The 20,058-nt window shown below is 28.0% G+C and overlaps 3 protein-coding genes across 3 annotated transcripts; all 3 read right to left on the reverse strand.

The window, feature by feature from the left end:
* Positions 1–3,341: 3,341 nt before the first annotated feature.
* On the reverse strand, positions 3,342–4,910 carry LOC149061247 (uncharacterized). The gene has a single exon (XM_089230897.1). The coding sequence runs from the start codon at positions 4,908–4,910 to the stop codon at positions 3,342–3,344; it is 1,569 nt and encodes a 522-aa protein (XP_089087023.1).
* A 4,360-nt stretch (positions 4,911–9,270) lies between these two features.
* LOC149061248 (uncharacterized) lies at positions 9,271–10,839 on the reverse strand. Its single transcript, XM_089230898.1, has one exon. The coding sequence runs from the start codon at positions 10,837–10,839 to the stop codon at positions 9,271–9,273; it is 1,569 nt and encodes a 522-aa protein (XP_089087024.1).
* A 4,358-nt stretch (positions 10,840–15,197) lies between these two features.
* Positions 15,198–16,766, reverse strand: LOC149061249 (uncharacterized). Its single transcript, XM_089230899.1, has one exon. It carries the CDS (start codon positions 16,764–16,766, stop codon positions 15,198–15,200), a length of 1,569 nt encoding a protein of 522 aa, XP_089087025.1.
* Positions 16,767–20,058: the final 3,292 nt, after the last annotated feature.

Consider the following 20,058-nt stretch of genomic DNA (forward strand, 5'->3'; position numbering starts at 1 on the left):
AGTTTGACCACGTACGCCAACACGGCAACACCTGACTTGAATATAACTTGGTTAAATCTGTGTGTCGTCTCCCAGCAATGCATAATGTGGGTAATTTATTCTCTTCGTATTTTGTGACATTGTTGTTATGGGAGGATGTTGTCATCGTCGGTTGACTCAACGAAACGTCCCTAACTTCATCCGTCCAACCACTGGCACGGCGAACGCCGCACGTCCTTGTCTCCTTGATCCCTTTCTTTCGTTCGTCACCTCCCTTCACGGCAACGTTCACCTCCACGGCTCCACATTACTATTGTGATTGTTATTCATGAATTGGGTTTTATTGATCGACTTTTCGTCATATTATTTTTCTTCATTTAAAGTTTCTTAAACGAACAGTCGTTATACTTGATCAGCCTTGATACATACTAAAACGTGTTTTAAACGGAGTTTTGGCTGTTGTGCATAGATACATCTAAACGGTGACTCTTCCTAACCTTTTTTCGCTACTCATTTGAAATTTGCCCCTAATTAAGTAACGAAATACAATATAGATAATTTGCTGGACATATGTACGCTAGAAAACACTCGGTCAAACCTATTCCCCGATCTGAATGTTCATGACCAGCGCTTGTATTTGTTTCTGTTCTTACATCATCTATCTCCCGCGATCGAGCACTTCCGTCTTCCTGGTTTTTGGCGACGTTCTACATGCATCAGTGGTTCGTCCTTGCTGAAGTGATTTGTCAATTCTATCGAATTAAATCAGACCTTACAAAAGTTAACCACGTGCTCAGGGCATTAGATGAGTATGAGATTCGAACAGTTTCGGATTTATTGAGTGAGAACGTTCTGTATGATGGAATTAAAATAATCGCCTTATTTCGTAATTTATCGTCCCTCAAGCGACGCGGTTTCGTACGATCTTGTAGCATATAGGTATAACCGTCGCCTAACTCAGATACTTCGGGATATGCGTAGTATTTTTCCCGAAGGCATTGGAAACGCTGCTCTGAAAGAGTGTTTGCTGCAAAAGTTGTCTCCAGCCATCCTCGCCGTCATTTCCAGAATCGGCGGATCCCTAGATTCGTTGGCCTAACTCGAATATGGTGCCTCAAGGTACTGTTCTAGGCACAATATTATTTATCGTTTATATTCATGGACTTTTAAACTTAAACCTAAACGCTTATATTTTTTGTTGCCAGATGATAAAGTTTTACTTTAAACTTTAAAAATTATGATGAATTTTTTAAAGAAAAGAATTTGTCTTGATTCAACTAAGGATTGGTGTGACACTAATAATCATCAATTGAACTTAAGGAGATCTAATTATGTGATTCTTAATATTCAAACTGTGTGCATTGGAGAAGTCAATCTTAAGTTAATCGTAGACAATTGAAATTTTCCTTTTTATTCAACAAAAGTCAATAAAAAAAAGACTAAAAACTTGAAAAATTAATACACGGAACCGCTTGATATAAGAACAGTTGAATATATTAAAAATACATTGCACTTTTTTTATATGAGCGTTTCATGTTAAGTTTACTTAATTAATTATTTCATTATAGTAATTAACGAAATTTATTTAATTGAAAATTTATAAATTATTTAGATGTTAATAATGTATAAAACCTTTTTATAAGTAGATATTTTAAGTTCAAATTTTGATGATATTGTATATTAAATAACCAAGAATAACAATTTTAACTATATTAATGTAATTTAATAATGTTATTCGTAGGTACTTAAAATTTCTAGAGCACAATTTTTACTTTAATTTTAATGATTAATGTTGTTAATGACTGATTAGTAATTTTTAATAACTATTATAATATTATACTAGAAATGACTGAGTAAAACCGATCATAATGACTCTGATATGATTAATTTGGAATTTATTTTATACGTACAAACATTTTTTTTTTTTAATTATAGCAGTATATAATTAGTATAATATAAAAGAATTAAACAAGAGAGACAAATTGAATCGTATTTCATATAGGTACAATTATGTTATATCATTGAATTCAAATTTTAATACCATCCGTCATGGTAACTCTTTAGTAAACACTGTATAGCAGAGCGATATCCATTTACTCGGTTTTTAAACAATTTATTTTACCAAAATTAAAATAATTGTAATAAACTGGAGACAAATAACTAATATTCAATAAATATTTAATAATTAAATATTTCACAAAAATTACAGGATAAAAAAAAAATTACAAAAGAATATTATTCACAACAATGTAATTTATTAATATAGTAAAAATTATTGAATGATTTAAATAATATTATTGATAAAATTCAAATGATTATTATGAATAGAAATCAGACAAATATTAAAATAATATTTTTTACTTATGGTGTACTTACAATAATAATTAAAGAATAAAGAATAGATTTTATTAAAATAATATATTTAACTAAACAGGTTAAAAATCATGTTTGAATTTATAAATTAACACCAATCAGCTTTTAGAAGTATAGCAAATTAATAAAATTATATAATATTAAGACATCATATACATGATTAAGGCTATATTGTCTATAATATAATATATAGATTATTTACAATAGTATTATCATACAAACAAGTACAAACTTAAAAATAATAATTGCATTTATAGTGTTGTGTTTGTAACAATACATTTGTACATTTTTGTTATCCCATGGTGAAAGACAAACAATTATATTTACTTTTATTTTTTTTCTTATAAGTATAGCACAGATTTACATGCACAGTAATATTCAGACAGGATTACATTAAATTATAATATGCAATAGACTAATAACTATAATATGGAAAAATCATAAATAATAAATAAACATATTGCTTCGATTAATATTATTGATTAAAAACACACAAATACTGTATGATTAATAATTAATAATTAAGTTATTAATGACGATTACATGTTCTTAAACTACTTAAAATAAATACTGATGATTAAAATCACATACATCATATAGGTAATACAATTAACATTTAATTATTTACAGGATAAAGAACAAAGAATATAATTAATTTAACTAAATAAGTTAAAATCATATTTTATTTATTAATTGTTACCAATCAGCTTAGTATAGCAACATAATAAAATTATATAATTATGAGACTTAATATATACGATAAAGGCTATATTACCTATAATATATATATAAGACTTGTTAACAATAATATTATAATATAAACAAGTACAAAGAAAAAGTAATAGTTTAGTTTAATGTTCAGTGTTTGTATTGTATATAGTATTTAATCCTAGAAGTATGTAAACATACATGCACAGTAATATTCAGACATACTTACATTAAATTATAATATGTAATAGACTAATAACTATAATATGGAAAAATCATAATTAATAAATAAACATATTGCTTAGTATGTTTATGTTATTGACTGGTGGTGAATAAACTTTTACGTTTACTTTAGTTTTGTTTCTTATAAGTGATTTCAAGGAACTTTTAACTTGATGCCTATATTTTGGGTGTGATAAATATTTTTCGAGTTTTATGTGTTTTTTTGATATTCTTTTGATAATACGTTCAGCTCTTTTACCAAAACAGCATACTTGTATAACTTTTGATTCATCATGTTGGTACAAAAAATGCATTATGAAAAAAAATGTTAGATGTACAATACTAGAGCATTCAGGACAATTATAGACAACATTAGAAGATTCAATAGTTTCCACGAGGAAACCTTTTTGAACAAATGCTGAGCATTTTATGCAGTATCCACTTACAATTTCATTGTCATCAAATAGGTTTGGCTCACTATAAATAAGTCTGCAATTGTTTATAACCCGTACAGTATTTGTTTCGATATTAAATTGAAATTGAAAAACGTTTGACTGATGAGTTTCTATGTTAAATAAGTTTGGTTGAATTTTAAAGAAACTAAATGAATCAAAAGAGGAGGCGTTTGGTGAGGTTTTCATTATTTTTCTACTTGGATCCTGAATACTATGTTTTAAAACCAATTGAAGATCAGTTGATAATTTTTTGAATTTACAGTGACAAACTTCTGGTTTTAATTCATCTGATATTGGAAAATTTCTTGTAGGTGGTCTAAGAGAATTGTTACAACCAATTCCCACTGGAATAGTTTTTATATTTTCACTATAACCATTAACAAAGAGTAAAAATATTCCTGTATCTTTTACATTTTTCACTTTTACGTTATTTAAACATATTTGTTGATTAAGTGACAATGAAGTAAAATCATTACTTGGAGTTATAACTAATATGTCAACAGTCTCTGAAAAAAAATTAAATTTCAACAAAGATGCTGTTTGATTGTCTTCAGCACTAAAAAAATTAGAATATTTGAGAGTTTTTATCATCGATTTATCGCAACTTAGTAATGTCAAAGCCATAAACACTTCACCACATTTTATAATATTTTGTATTTTCCCAAAAATCGAATAATCACCAGAACCAGTTAATAGGGAAAGATTTTTTACAATTATTGGAATCGATGCTAATGAATTATTAGATTTAAATAAGATGACTGAAGTGTTGTGTTGTGGTTCAACTAAAACGGTTAATAAGTTAGGATTGGAAGCAGTAAACTGTTTGATTACAACTCCGTTGAATATAAATATTCTATCATTTTCATATAAATTATCTATTATTGAACTGAAATATTCATCGTTTTCATTTTTGATGTTTGTACAACTTACTAGATACATTTTATTGTTTTTTTTTAATAATGTTTTTGATGAGTTTGTTTTTTGAATTTGTAGTGGAGTTAGGATTGCTTTGATCAAAATTTGATCCTTACCATCTATAGTGTTTGTGTTATATGTTCGGATATTATTTTTACATAATTCAAAAGCGTTGCTTGATTCATCCATATTATCCAATAATATTGCATCAATATCTTCTCCATTTTGTATTGAATATGTTTTCATTTCTACCCACATTTTGTTAATCTGTAAAAGTAGATGTATATAATATTAATTGTTTAAAGATAAAAATCTACATTTTTATTACCTAACTATTTATTATGCATATTGTACCATACCAATACAACACCATTATCTACAATGTAATTCAGTTTATGGGTTTTTAATACCCTTATATTATATATATATATGTGTGACAAATACTATACAGATGATTGACCTTGTGGTTGGAAAAAACTAAAAAGGGAAATATTAAATAAATAGCTAACAAAAACCGGCGAATTTTATAGTTTGACTTAACTTTAGATTAAAATTTTCAGGTTAAAACTTTATTTATAAGTATATCATCAATTAATTGTTCCAAATTTTACATGAAAGATACTATAGAATGTATTGCTCTGATCACACTTTTATGTTAAGGACTTATTAAGTTAATATCTTTTGTACAATAATAAAAATTGTAATTTTTAACACTATGGAACAAAAGATAATAATAATTTTTAATTAGGTGCCCTAGGTACTGTAAACCCATGTAAAAATGTTTTACATTTATTAATCATTATAAAATCAAAGAAAACTTGGGTGTTACGATTTTTTCGTCCAATCCGTTGCAACAGTCAACCGCCAAATAAATAAATAAATAATAATATATATACCATGATATAATAAGTACCTGTGTTTATCTTTTGAACGACGAAAATTAGCAACAAAATATCTGTAGATTCAGTGATCTTTGACCTGACCGTCATACGAGCATAATCTGGCAATCTTCATAAAGTTACGGCATACATTAAGTAACGACTACGATATGGCTAAACTAGCTTTACGTTTAACACGATCGACCACAAGAATACCAAAGCAAAACACGTGAAATTATACAGTACAACACGCAGAACAATGGCGGCTACGAGAATTGTACAATATATACGTTTAGTGATTTACGGACTGAAGTTTATAATCACCATACAGGCTGTATATTTCGCATAACTCAATAGAAAAATGAATACGGTGCTCTCATTGGTCTCTGTCCGAATCAGTTTGACCACGTACGCCAACACGGCAACACCTGACTTGAATATAACTTGGTTAAATCTGTGTGTCGTCTCCCAGCAATGCATAATGTGGGTAATTTATTCTCTTCGTATTTTGTGACATTGTTGTTATGGGAGGATGTTGTCATCGTCGGTTGACTCAACGAAACGTCCCTAACTTCATCCGTCCAACCACTGGCACGGCGAACGCCGCACGTCCTTGTCTCCTTGATCCCTTTCTTTCGTTCGTCACCTCCCTTCACGGCAACGTTCACCTCCACGGCTCCACATTACTATTGTGATTGTTATTCATGAATTGGGTTTTATTGATCGACTTTTCGTCATATTATTTTTCTTCATTTAAAGTTTCTTAAACGAACAGTCGTTATACTTGATCAGCCTTGATACATACTAAAACGTGTTTTAAACGGAGTGTTGGCTGTTGTGCATAGATACATCTAAACGGTGACTCTTCCTAACCTTTTTTCGCTACTCATTTGAAATTTGCCCCTAATTAAGTAACGAAATACAATATAGATAATTTGCTGGACATATGTACGCTAGAAAACACTCGGTCAAACCTATTCCCCGATCTGAATGTTCATGACCAGCGCTTGTATTTGTTTCTGTTCTTACATCATCTATCTCCCGCGATCGAGCACTTCCGTCTTCCTGGTTTTTGGCGACGTTCTACATGCATCAGTGGTTCGTCCTTGCTGAAGTGATTTGTCAATTCTATCGAATTAAATCAGACCTTACAAAAGTTAACCACGTGCTCAGGGCATTAGATGAGTATGAGATTCGAACAGTTTCGGATTTATTGAGTGAGAACGTTCTGTATGATGGAATTAAAATAATCGCCTTATTTCGTAATTTATCGTCCCTCAAGCGACGCGGTTTCGTACGATCTTGTAGCATATAGGTATAACCGTCGCCTAACTCAGATACTTCGGGATATGCGTAGTATTTTTCCCGAAGGCATTGGAAACGCTGCTCTGAAAGAGTGTTTGCTGCAAAAGTTGTCTCCAGCCATCCTCGCCGTCATTTCCAGAATCGGCGGATCCCTAGATTCGTTGGCCTAACTCGAATATGGTGCCTCAAGGTACTGTTCTAGGCACAATATTATTTATCGTTTATATTCATGGACTTTTAAACTTAAACCTAAACGCTTATATTTTTTGTTGCCAGATGATAAAGTTTTACTTTAAACTTTAAAAATTATGATGAATTTTTTAAAGAAAAGAATTTGTCTTGATTCAACTAAGGATTGGTGTGACACTAATAATCATCAATTGAACTTAAGGAGATCTAATTATGTGATTCTTAATATTCAAACTGTGTGCATTGGAGAAGTCAATCTTAAGTTAATCGTAGACAATTGAAATTTTCCTTTTTATTCAACAAAAGTCAATAAAAAAAAGACTAAAAACTTGAAAAATTAATACACACGGAACCACTTGATATAAGAACAGTTGAATATATTAAAAATACATTGCACTTTTTTTATATGAGCGTTTCATGTTAAGTTTACTTAATTAATTATTTCATTATAGTAATTAACGAAATTTATTTAATTGAAAATTTATAAATTATTTAGATGTTAATAATGTATAAAACCTTTTTATAAGTAGATATTTTAAGTTCAAATTTTGATGATATTGTATATTAAATAACCAAGAATAACAATTTTAACTATATTAATGTAATTTAATAATGTTATTCGTAGGTACTTAAAATTTCTAGAGCACAATTTTTACTTTAATTTTAATGATTAATGTTGTTAATGACTGATTAGTAATTTTTAATAACTATTATAATATTATACTAGAAATGACTGAGTAAAACCGATCATAATGACTCTGATATGATTAATTTGGAATTTATTTTATACGTACAAACATTTTTTTTTTTTAATTATAGCAGTATATAATTAGTATAATATAAAAGAATTAAACAAGAGAGACAAATTGAATCGTATTTCATATAGGTACAATTATGTTATATCATTGAATTCAAATTTTAATACCATCCGTCATGGTAACTCTTTAGTAAACACTGTATAGCAGAGCGATATCCATTTACTCGGTTTTTAAACAATTTATTTTACCAAAATTAAAATAATTGTAATAAACTGGAGACAAATAACTAATATTCAATAAATATTTAATAATTAAATATTTCACAAAAATTACAGGATAAAAAAAAAATTACAAAAGAATATTATTCACAACAATGTAATTTATTAATATAGTAAAAATTATTGAATGATTTAAATAATATTATTGATAAAATTCAAATGATTATTATGAATAGAAATCAGACAAATATTAAAATAATATTTTTTACTTATGGTGTACTTACAATAATAATTAAAGAATAAAGAATAGATTTTATTAAAATAATATATTTAACTAAACAGGTTAAAAATCATGTTTGAATTTATAAATTAACACCAATCAGCTTTTAGAAGTATAGCAAATTAATAAAATTATATAATATTAAGACATCATATACATGATTAAGGCTATATTGTCTATAATATAATATATAGATTATTTACAATAGTATTATCATACAAACAAGTACAAACTTAAAAATAATAATTGCATTTATAGTGTTGTGTTTGTAACAATACATTTGTACATTTTTGTTATCCCATGGTGAAAGACAAACAATTATATTTACTTTTATTTTTTTTCTTATAAGTATAGCACAGATTTACATGCACAGTAATATTCAGACAGGATTACATTAAATTATAATATGCAATAGACTAATAACTATAATATGGAAAAATCATAAATAATAAATAAACATATTGCTTCGATTAATATTATTGATTAAAAACACACAAATACTGTATGATTAATAATTAATAATTAAGTTATTAATGACGATTACATGTTCTTAAACTACTTAAAATAAATACTGATGATTAAAATCACATACATCATATAGGTAATACAATTAACATTTAATTATTTACAGGATAAAGAACAAAGAATATAATTAATTTAACTAAATAAGTTAAAATCATATTTTATTTATTAATTGTTACCAATCAGCTTAGTATAGCAACATAATAAAATTATATAATTATGAGACTTAATATATACGATAAAGGCTATATTACCTATAATATATATATAAGACTTGTTAACAATAATATTATAATATAAACAAGTACAAAGAAAAAGTAATAGTTTAGTTTAATGTTCAGTGTTTGTATTGTATATAGTATTTAATCCTAGAAGTATGTAAACATACATGCACAGTAATATTCAGACATACTTACATTAAATTATAATATGTAATAGACTAATAACTATAATATGGAAAAATCATAATTAATAAATAAACATATTGCTTAGTATGTTTATGTTATTGACTGGTGGTGAATAAACTTTTACGTTTACTTTAGTTTTGTTTCTTATAAGTGATTTCAAGGAACTTTTAACTTGATGCCTATATTTTGGGTGTGATAAATATTTTTCGAGTTTTATGTGTTTTTTTGATATTCTTTTGATAATACGTTCAGCTCTTTTACCAAAACAGCATACTTGTATAACTTTTGATTCATCATGTTGGTACAAAAAATGCATTATGAAAAAAAATGTTAGATGTACAATACTAGAGCATTCAGGACAATTATAGACAACATTAGAAGATTCAATAGTTTCCACGAGGAAACCTTTTTGAACAAATGCTGAGCATTTTATGCAGTATCCACTTACAATTTCATTGTCATCAAATAGGTTTGGCTCACTATAAATAAGTCTGCAATTGTTTATAACCCGTACAGTATTTGTTTCGATATTAAATTGAAATTGAAAAACGTTTGACTGATGAGTTTCTATGTTAAATAAGTTTGGTTGAATTTTAAAGAAACTAAATGAATCAAAAGAGGAGGCGTTTGGTGAGGTTTTCATTATTTTTCTACTTGGATCCTGAATACTATGTTTTAAAACCAATTGAAGATCAGTTGATAATTTTTTGAATTTACAGTGACAAACTTCTGGTTTTAATTCATCTGATATTGGAAAATTTCTTGTAGGTGGTCTAAGAGAATTGTTACAACCAATTCCCACTGGAATAGTTTTTATATTTTCACTATAACCATTAACAAAGAGTAAAAATATTCCTGTATCTTTTACATTTTTCACTTTTACGTTATTTAAACATATTTGTTGATTAAGTGACAATGAAGTAAAATCATTACTTGGAGTTATAACTAATATGTCAACAGTCTCTGAAAAAAAATTAAATTTCAACAAAGATGCTGTTTGATTGTCTTCAGCACTAAAAAAATTAGAATATTTGAGAGTTTTTATCATCGATTTATCGCAACTTAGTAATGTCAAAGCCATAAACACTTCACCACATTTTATAATATTTTGTATTTTCCCAAAAATCGAATAATCACCAGAACCAGTTAATAGGGAAAGATTTTTTACAATTATTGGAATCGATGCTAATGAATTATTAGATTTAAATAAGATGACTGAAGTGTTGTGTTGTGGTTCAACTAAAACGGTTAATAAGTTAGGATTGGAAGCAGTAAACTGTTTGATTACAACTCCGTTGAATATAAATATTCTATCATTTTCATATAAATTATCTATTATTGAACTGAAATATTCATCGTTTTCATTTTTGATGTTTGTACAACTTACTAGATACATTTTATTGTTTTTTTTTAATAATGTTTTTGATGAGTTTGTTTTTTGAATTTGTAGTGGAGTTAGGATTGCTTTGATCAAAATTTGATCCTTACCATCTATAGTGTTTGTGTTATATGTTCGGATATTATTTTTACATAATTCAAAAGCGTTGCTTGATTCATCCATATTATCCAATAATATTGCATCAATATCTTCTCCATTTTGTATTGAATATGTTTTCATTTCTACCCACATTTTGTTAATCTGTAAAAGTAGATGTATATAATATTAATTGTTTAAAGATAAAAATCTACATTTTTATTACCTAACTATTTATTATGCATATTGTACCATACCAATACAACACCATTATCTACAATGTAATTCAGTTTATGGGTTTTTAATACCCTTATATTATATATATATATGTGTGACAAATACTATACAGATGATTGACCTTGTGGTTGGAAAAAACTAAAAAGGGAAATATTAAATAAATAGCTAACAAAAACCGGCGAATTTTATAGTTTGACTTAACTTTAGATTAAAATTTTCAGGTTAAAACTTTATTTATAAGTATATCATCAATTAATTGTTCCAAATTTTACATGAAAGATACTATAGAATGTATTGCTCTGATCACACTTTTATGTTAAGGACTTATTAAGTTAATATCTTTTGTACAATAATAAAAATTGTAATTTTTAACACTATGGAACAAAAGATAATAATAATTTTTAATTAGGTGCCCTAGGTACTGTAAACCCATGTAAAAATGTTTTACATTTATTAATCATTATAAAATCAAAGAAAACTTGGGTGTTACGATTTTTTCGTCCAATCCGTTGCAACAGTCAACCGCCAAATAAATAAATAAATAATAATATATATACCATGATATAATAAGTACCTGTGTTTATCTTTTGAACGACGAAAATTAGCAACAAAATATCTGTAGATTCAGTGATCTTTGACCTGACCGTCATACGAGCATAATCTGGCAATCTTCATAAAGTTACGGCATACATTAAGTAACGACTACGATATGGCTAAACTAGCTTTACGTTTAACACGATCGACCACAAGAATACCAAAGCAAAACACGTGAAATTATACAGTACAACACGCAGAACAATGGCGGCTACGAGAATTGTACAATATATACGTTTAGTGATTTACGGACTGAAGTTTATAATCACCATACAGGCTGTATATTTCGCATAACTCAATAGAAAAATGAATACGGTGCTCTCATTGGTCTCTGTCCGAATCAGTTTGACCACGTACGCCAACACGGCAACACCTGACTTGAATATAACTTGGTTAAATCTGTGTGTCGTCTCCCAGCAATGCATAATGTGGGTAATTTATTCTCTTCGTATTTTGTGACATTGTTGTTATGGGAGGATGTTGTCATCGTCGGTTGACTCAACGAAACGTCCCTAACTTCATCCGTCCAACCACTGGCACGGCGAACGCCGCACGTCCTTGTCTCCTTGATCCCTTTCTTTCGTTCGTCACCTCCCTTCACGGCAACGTTCACCTCCACGGCTCCACATTACTATTGTGATTGTTATTCATGAATTGGGTTTTATTGATCGACTTTTCGTCATATTATTTTTCTTCATTTAAAGTTTCTTAAACGAACAGTCGTTATACTTGGTCAGCCTTGATACATACTAAAACGTGTTTTAAACGGAGTGTTGGCTGTTGTGCATAGATACATCTAAACGGTGACTCTTCCTAACCTTTTTTCGCTACTCATTTGAAATTTGCCCCTAATTAAGTAACGAAATACAATATAGATAATTTGCTGGACATATGTACGCTAGAAAACACTCGGTCAAATCTATTCCCCGATCTGAATGTTCATGACCAGCGCTTGTATTTGTTTCTGTTCTTACATCATCTATCTCCCGCGATCGAGCACTTCCGTCTTCCTGGTTTTTGGCGACGTTCTACATGCATCAGTGGTTCGTCCTTGCTGAAGTGATTTGTCAATTCTATCGAATTAAATCAGACCTTACAAAAGTTAACCACGTGCTCAGGGCATTAGATGAGTATGAGATTCGAACAGTTTCGGATTTATTGAGTGAGAACGTTCTGTATGATGGAATTAAAATAATCGCCTTATTTCGTAATTTATCGTCCCTCAAGCGACGCGGTTTCGTACGATCTTGTAGCATATAGGTATAACCGTCGCCTAACTCAGATACTTCGGGATATGCGTAGTATTTTTCCCGAAGGCATTGGAAACGCTGCTCTGAAAGAGTGTTTGCTGCAAAAGTTGTCTCCAGCCATCCTCGCCGTCATTTCCAGAATCGGCGGATCCCTAGATTCGTTGGCCTAACTCGAATATGGTGCCTCAAGGTACTGTTCTAGGCACAATATTATTTATCGTTTATATTCATGGACTTTTAAACTTAAACCTAAACGCTTATATTTTTTGTTGCCAGATGATAAAGTTTTACTTTAAACTTTAAAAATTATGATGAATTTTTTAAAGAAAAGAATTTGTCTTGATTCAACTAAGGATTGGTGTGACACTAATAATCATCAATTGAACTTAAGGAGATCTAATTATGTGATTCTTAATATTCAAACTGTGTGCATTGGAGAAGTCAATCTTAAGTTAATCGTAGACAATTGAAATTTTCCTTTTTATTCAACAAAAGTCAATAAAAAAAAGACTAAAAACTTGAAAAATTAATACACGGAACCGCTTGATATAAGAACAGTTGAATATATTAAAAATACATTGCACTTTTTTTATATGAGCGTTTCATGTTAAGTTTACTTAATTAATTATTTCATTATAGTAATTAACGAAATTTATTTAATTGAAAATTTATAAATTATTTAGATGTTAATAATGTATAAAACCTTTTTATAAGTAGATATTTTAAGTTCAAATTTTGATGATATTGTATATTAAATAACCAAGAATAACAATTTTAACTATATTAATGTAATTTAATAATGTTATTCGTAGGTACTTAAAATTTCTAGAGCACAATTTTTACTTTAATTTTAATGATTAATGTTGTTAATGACTGATTAGTAATTTTTAATAACTATTATAATATTATACTAGAAATGACTGAGTAAAACCGATCATAATGACTCTGATATGATTAATTTGGAATTTATTTTATACGTACAAACATTTTTTTTTTTTAATTATAGCAGTATATAATTAGTATAATATAAAAGAATTAAACAAGAGAGACAAATTGAATCGTATTTCATATAGGTACAATTATGTTATATCATTGAATTCAAATTTTAATACCATCCGTCATGGTAACTCTTTAGTAAACACTGTATAGCAGAGCGATATCCATTTACTCGGTTTTTAAACAATTTATTTTACCAAAATTAAAATAATTGTAATAAACTGGAGACAAATAACTAATATTCAATAAATATTTAATAATTAAATATTTCACAAAAATTACAGGATAAAAAAAAAATTACAAAAGAATATTATTCACAACAATGTAATTTATTAATATAGTAAAAATTATTGAATGATTTAAATAATATTATTGATAAAATTCAAATGATTATTATGAATAGAAATCAGACAAATATTAAAATAATATTTTTTACTTATGGTGTACTTACAATAATAATTAAAGAATAAAGAATAGATTTTATTAAAATAATATATTTAACTAAACAGGTTAAAAATCATGTTTGAATTTATAAATTAACACCAATCAGCTTTTAGAAGTATAGCAAATTAATAAAATTATATAATATTAAGACATCATATACATGATTAAGGCTATATTGTCTATAATATAATATATAGATTATTTACAATAGTATTATCATACAAACAAGTACAAACTTAAAAATAATAATTGCATTTATAGTGTTGTGTTTGTAACAATACATTTGTACATTTTTGTTATCCCATGGTGAAAGACAAACAATTATATTTACTTTTATTTTTTTTCTTATAAGTATAGCACAGATTTACATGCACAGTAATATTCAGACAGGATTACATTAAATTATAATATGCAATAGACTAATAACTATAATATGGAAAAATCATAAATAATAAATAAACATATTGCTTCGATTAATATTATTGATTAAAAACACACAAATACTGTATGATTAATAATTAATAATTAAGTTATTAATGACGATTACATGTTCTTAAACTACTTAAAATAAATACTGATGATTAAAATCACATACATCATATAGGTAATACAATTAACATTTAATTATTTACAGGATAAAGAACAAAGAATATAATTAATTTAACTAAATAAGTTAAAATCATATTTTATTTATTAATTGTTACCAATCAGCTTAGTATAGCAACATAATAAAATTATATAATTATGAGACTTAATATATACGATAAAGGCTATATTACCTATAATATATATATAAGACTTGTTAACAATAATATTATAATATAAACAAGTACAAAGAAAAAGTAATAGTTTAGTTTAATGTTCAGTGTTTGTATTGTATATAGTATTTAATCCTAGAAGTATGTAAACATACATGCACAGTAATATTCAGACATACTTACATTAAATTATAATATGTAATAGACTAATAACTATAATATGGAAAAATCATAATTAATAAATAAACATATTGCTTAGTATGTTTATGTTATTGACTGGTGGTGAATAAACTTTTACGTTTACTTTAGTTTTGTTTCTTATAAGTGATTTCAAGGAACTTTTAACTTGATGCCTATATTTTGGGTGTGATAAATATTTTTCGAGTTTTATGTGTTTTTTTGATATTCTTTTGATAATACGTTCAGCTCTTTTACCAAAACAGCATACTTGTATAACTTTTGATTCATCATGTTGGTACAAAAAATGCATTATGAAAAAAAATGTTAGATGTACAATACTAGAGCATTCAGGACAATTATAGACAACATTAGAAGATTCAATAGTTTCCACGAGGAAACCTTTTTGAACAAATGCTGAGCATTTTATGCAGTATCCACTTACAATTTCATTGTCATCAAATAGGTTTGGCTCACTATAAATAAGTCTGCAATTGTTTATAACCCGTACAGTATTTGTTTCGATATTAAATTGAAATTGAAAAACGTTTGACTGATGAGTTTCTATGTTAAATAAGTTTGGTTGAATTTTAAAGAAACTAAATGAATCAAAAGAGGAGGCGTTTGGTGAGGTTTTCATTATTTTTCTACTTGGATCCTGAATACTATGTTTTAAAACCAATTGAAGATCAGTTGATAATTTTTTGAATTTACAGTGACAAACTTCTGGTTTTAATTCATCTGATATTGGAAAATTTCTTGTAGGTGGTCTAAGAGAATTGTTACAACCAATTCCCACTGGAATAGTTTTTATATTTTCACTATAACCATTAACAAAGAGTAAAAATATTCCTGTATCTTTTACATTTTTCACTTTTACGTTATTTAAACATATTTGTTGATTAAGTGACAATGAAGTAAAATCATTACTTGGAGTTATAACTAATATGTCAACAGTCTCTGAAAAAAAATTAAATTTCAACAAAGATGCTGTTTGATTGTCTTCAGCACTAAAAAAATTAGAATATTTGAGAGTTTTTATCATCGATTTATCGCAACTTAGTAATGTCAAAGCCATAAACACTTCACCACATTTTATAATATTTTGTATTTTCCCAAAAATCGAATAATCACCAGAACCAGTTAATAGGGAAAGATTTTTTACAATTATTGGAATCGATGCTAATGAATTATTAGATTTAAATAAGATGACTGAAGTGTTGTGTTGTGGTTCAACTAAAACGGTTAATAAGTTAGGATTGGAAGCAGTAAACTGTTTGATTACAACTCCGTTGAATATAAATATTCTATCATTTTCATATAAATTATCTATTATTGAACTGAAATATTCATCGTTTTCATTTTTGATGTTTGTACAACTTACTAGATACATTTTATTGTTTTTTTTTAATAATGTTTTTGATGAGTTTGTTTTTTGAATTTGTAGTGGAGTTAGGATTGCTTTGATCAAAATTTGATCCTTACCATCTATAGTGTTTGTGTTATATGTTCGGATATTATTTTTACATAATTCAAAAGCGTTGCTTGATTCATCCATATTATCCAATAATATTGCATCAATATCTTCTCCATTTTGTATTGAATATGTTTTCATTTCTACCCACATTTTGTTAATCTGTAAAAGTAGATGTATATAATATTAATTGTTTAAAGATAAAAATCTACATTTTTATTACCTAACTATTTATTATGCATATTGTACCATACCAATACAACACCATTATCTACAATGTAATTCAGTTTATGGGTTTTTAATACCCTTATATTATATATATATGTGTGACAAATACTATACAGATGATTGACCTTGTGGTTGGAAAAAACTAAAAAGGGAAATATTAAATAAATAGCTAACAAAAACCGGCGAATTTTATAGTTTGACTTAACTTTAGATTAAAATTTTCAGGTTAAAACTTTATTTATAAGTATATCATCAATTAATTGTTCCAAATTTTACATGAAAGATACTATAGAATGTATTGCTCTGATCACACTTTTATGTTAAGGACTTATTAAGTTAATATCTTTTGTACAATAATAAAAATTGTAATTTTTAACACTATGGAACAAAAGATAATAATAATTTTTAATTAGGTGCCCTAGGTACTGTAAACCCATGTAAAAATGTTTTACATTTATTAATCATTATAAAATCAAAGAAAACTTGGGTGTTACGATTTTTTCGTCCAATCCGTTGCAACAGTCAACCGCCAAATAAATAAATAAATAATAATATATATACCATGATATAATAAGTACCTGTGTTTATCTTTTGAACGACGAAAATTAGCAACAAAATATCTGTAGATTCAGTGATCTTTGACCTGACCGTCATACGAGCATAATCTGGCAATCTTCATAAAGTTACGGCATACATTAAGTAACGACTACGATATGGCTAAACTAGCTTTACGTTTAACACGATCGACCACAAGAATACCAAAGCAAAACACGTGAAATTATACAGTACAACACGCAGAACAATGGCGGCTACGAGAATTGTACAATATATACGTTTAGTGATTTACGGACTGAAGTTTATAATCACCATACAGGCTGTATATTTCGCATAACTCAATAGAAAAATGAATACGGTGCTCTCATTGGTCTCTGTCCGAATCAGTTTGACCACGTACGCCAACACGGCAACACCTGACTTGAATATAACTTGGTTAAATCTGTGTGTCGTCTCCCAGCAATGCATAATGTGGGTAATTTATTCTCTTCGTATTTTGTGACATTGTTGTTATGGGAGGATGTTGTCATCGTCGGTTGACTCAACGAAACGTCCCTAACTTCATCCGTCCAACCACTGGCACGGCGAACGCCGCACGTCCTTGTCTCCTTGATCCCTTTCTTTCGTTCGTCACCTCCCTTCACGGCAACGTTCACCTCCACGGCTCCACATTACTATTGTGATTGTTATTCATGAATTGGGTTTTATTGATCGACTTTTCGTCATATTATTTTTCTTCATTTAAAGTTTCTTAAACGAACAGTCGTTATACTTGGTCAGCCTTGATACATACTAAAACGTGTTTTAAACGGAGTGTTGGCTGTTGTGCATAGATACATCTAAACGGTGACTCTTCCTAACCTTTTTTCGCTACTCATTTGAAATTTGCCCCTAATTAAGTAACGAAATACAATATAGATAATTTGCTGGACATATGTACGCTAGAAAACACTCGGTCAAACCTATTCCCCGATCTGAATGTTCATGACCAGCGCTTGTATTTGTTTCTGTTCTTACATCATCTATCTCCCGCGATCGAGCACTTCCGTCTTCCTGGTTTTTGGCGACGTTCTACATGCATCAGTGGTTCGTCCTTGCTGAAGTGATTTGTCAATTCTATCGAATTAAATCAGACCTTACAAAAGTTAACCACGTGCTCAGGGCATTAGATGAGTATGAGATTCGAACAGTTTCGGATTTATTGAGTGAGAACGTTCTGTATGATGGAATTAAAATAATCGCCTTATTTCGTAATTTATCGTCCCTCAAGCGACGCGGTTTCGTACGATCTTGTAGCATATAGGTATAACCGTCGCCTAACTCAGATACTTCGGGATATGCGTAGTATTTTTCCCGAAGGCATTGGAAACGCTGCTCTGAAAGAGTGTTTGCTGCAAAAGTTGTCTCCAGCCATCCTCGCCGTCATTTCCAGAATCGGCGGATCCCTAGATTCGTTGGCCTAACTCGAATATGGTGCCTCAAGGTACTGTTCTAGGCACAATATTATTTATCGTTTATATTCATGGACTTTTAAACTTAAACCTAAACGCTTATATTTTTTGTTGCCAGATGATAAAGTTTTACTTTAAACTTTAAAAATTATGATGAATTTTTTAAAGAAAAGAATTTGTCTTGATTCAACTAAGGATTGGTGTGACACTAATAATCATCAATTGAACTTAAGGAGATCTAATTATGTGATTCTTAATATTCAAACTGTGTGCATTGGAGAAGTCAATCTTAAGTTAATCGTAGACAATTGAAATTTTCCTTTTTATTCAACAAAAGTCAATAAAAAAAAGACTAAAAACTTGAAAAATTAATACACGGAACCGCTTGATATAAGAACAGTTGAATATATTAAAAATACATTGCACTTTTTTTATATGAGCGTTTCATGTTAAGTTTACTTAATTAATTATTTCATTATAGTAATTAACGAAATTTATTTAATTGAAAATTTATAAATTATTTAGATGTTAATAATGTATAAAACCTTTTTATAAGTAGATATTTTAAGTTCAAATTTTGATGATATTGTATATTAAATAACCAAGAATAACAATTTTAACTATATTAATGTAATTTAATAATGTTATTCGTAGGTACTTAAAATTTCTAGAGCACAATTTTTACTTTAATTTTAATGATTAATGTTGTTAATGACTGATTAGTAATTTTTAATAACTATTATAATATTATACTAGAAATGACTGAGTAAAACCGATCATAATGACTCTGATATGATTAATTTGGAATTTATTTTATACGTACAAACATTTTTTTTTTTTAATTATAGCAGTATATAATTAGTATAATATAAAAGAATTAAACAAGAGAGACAAATTGAATCGTATTTCATATAGGTACAATTATGTTATATCATTGAATTCAAATTTTAATACCATCCGTCATGGTAACTCTTTAGTAAACACTGTATAGCAGAGCGATATCCATTTACTCGGTTTTTAAACAATTTATTTTACCAAAATTAAAATAATTGTAATAAACTGGAGACAAATAACTAATATTCAATAAATATTTAATAATTAAATATTTCACAAAAATTACAGGATAAAAAAAAAATTACAAAAGAATATTATTCACAACAATGTAATTTATTAATATAGTAAAAATTATTGAATGATTTAAATAATATTAT

This window comes from Diuraphis noxia, unplaced genomic scaffold (genome assembly GCF_037042655.1).
Source record: "Diuraphis noxia isolate RWA-SAM2 unplaced genomic scaffold, SU_Dnox_SAM2 contig0001, whole genome shotgun sequence".
NCBI lineage: Eukaryota > Metazoa > Arthropoda > Insecta > Hemiptera > Aphididae > Diuraphis > Diuraphis noxia.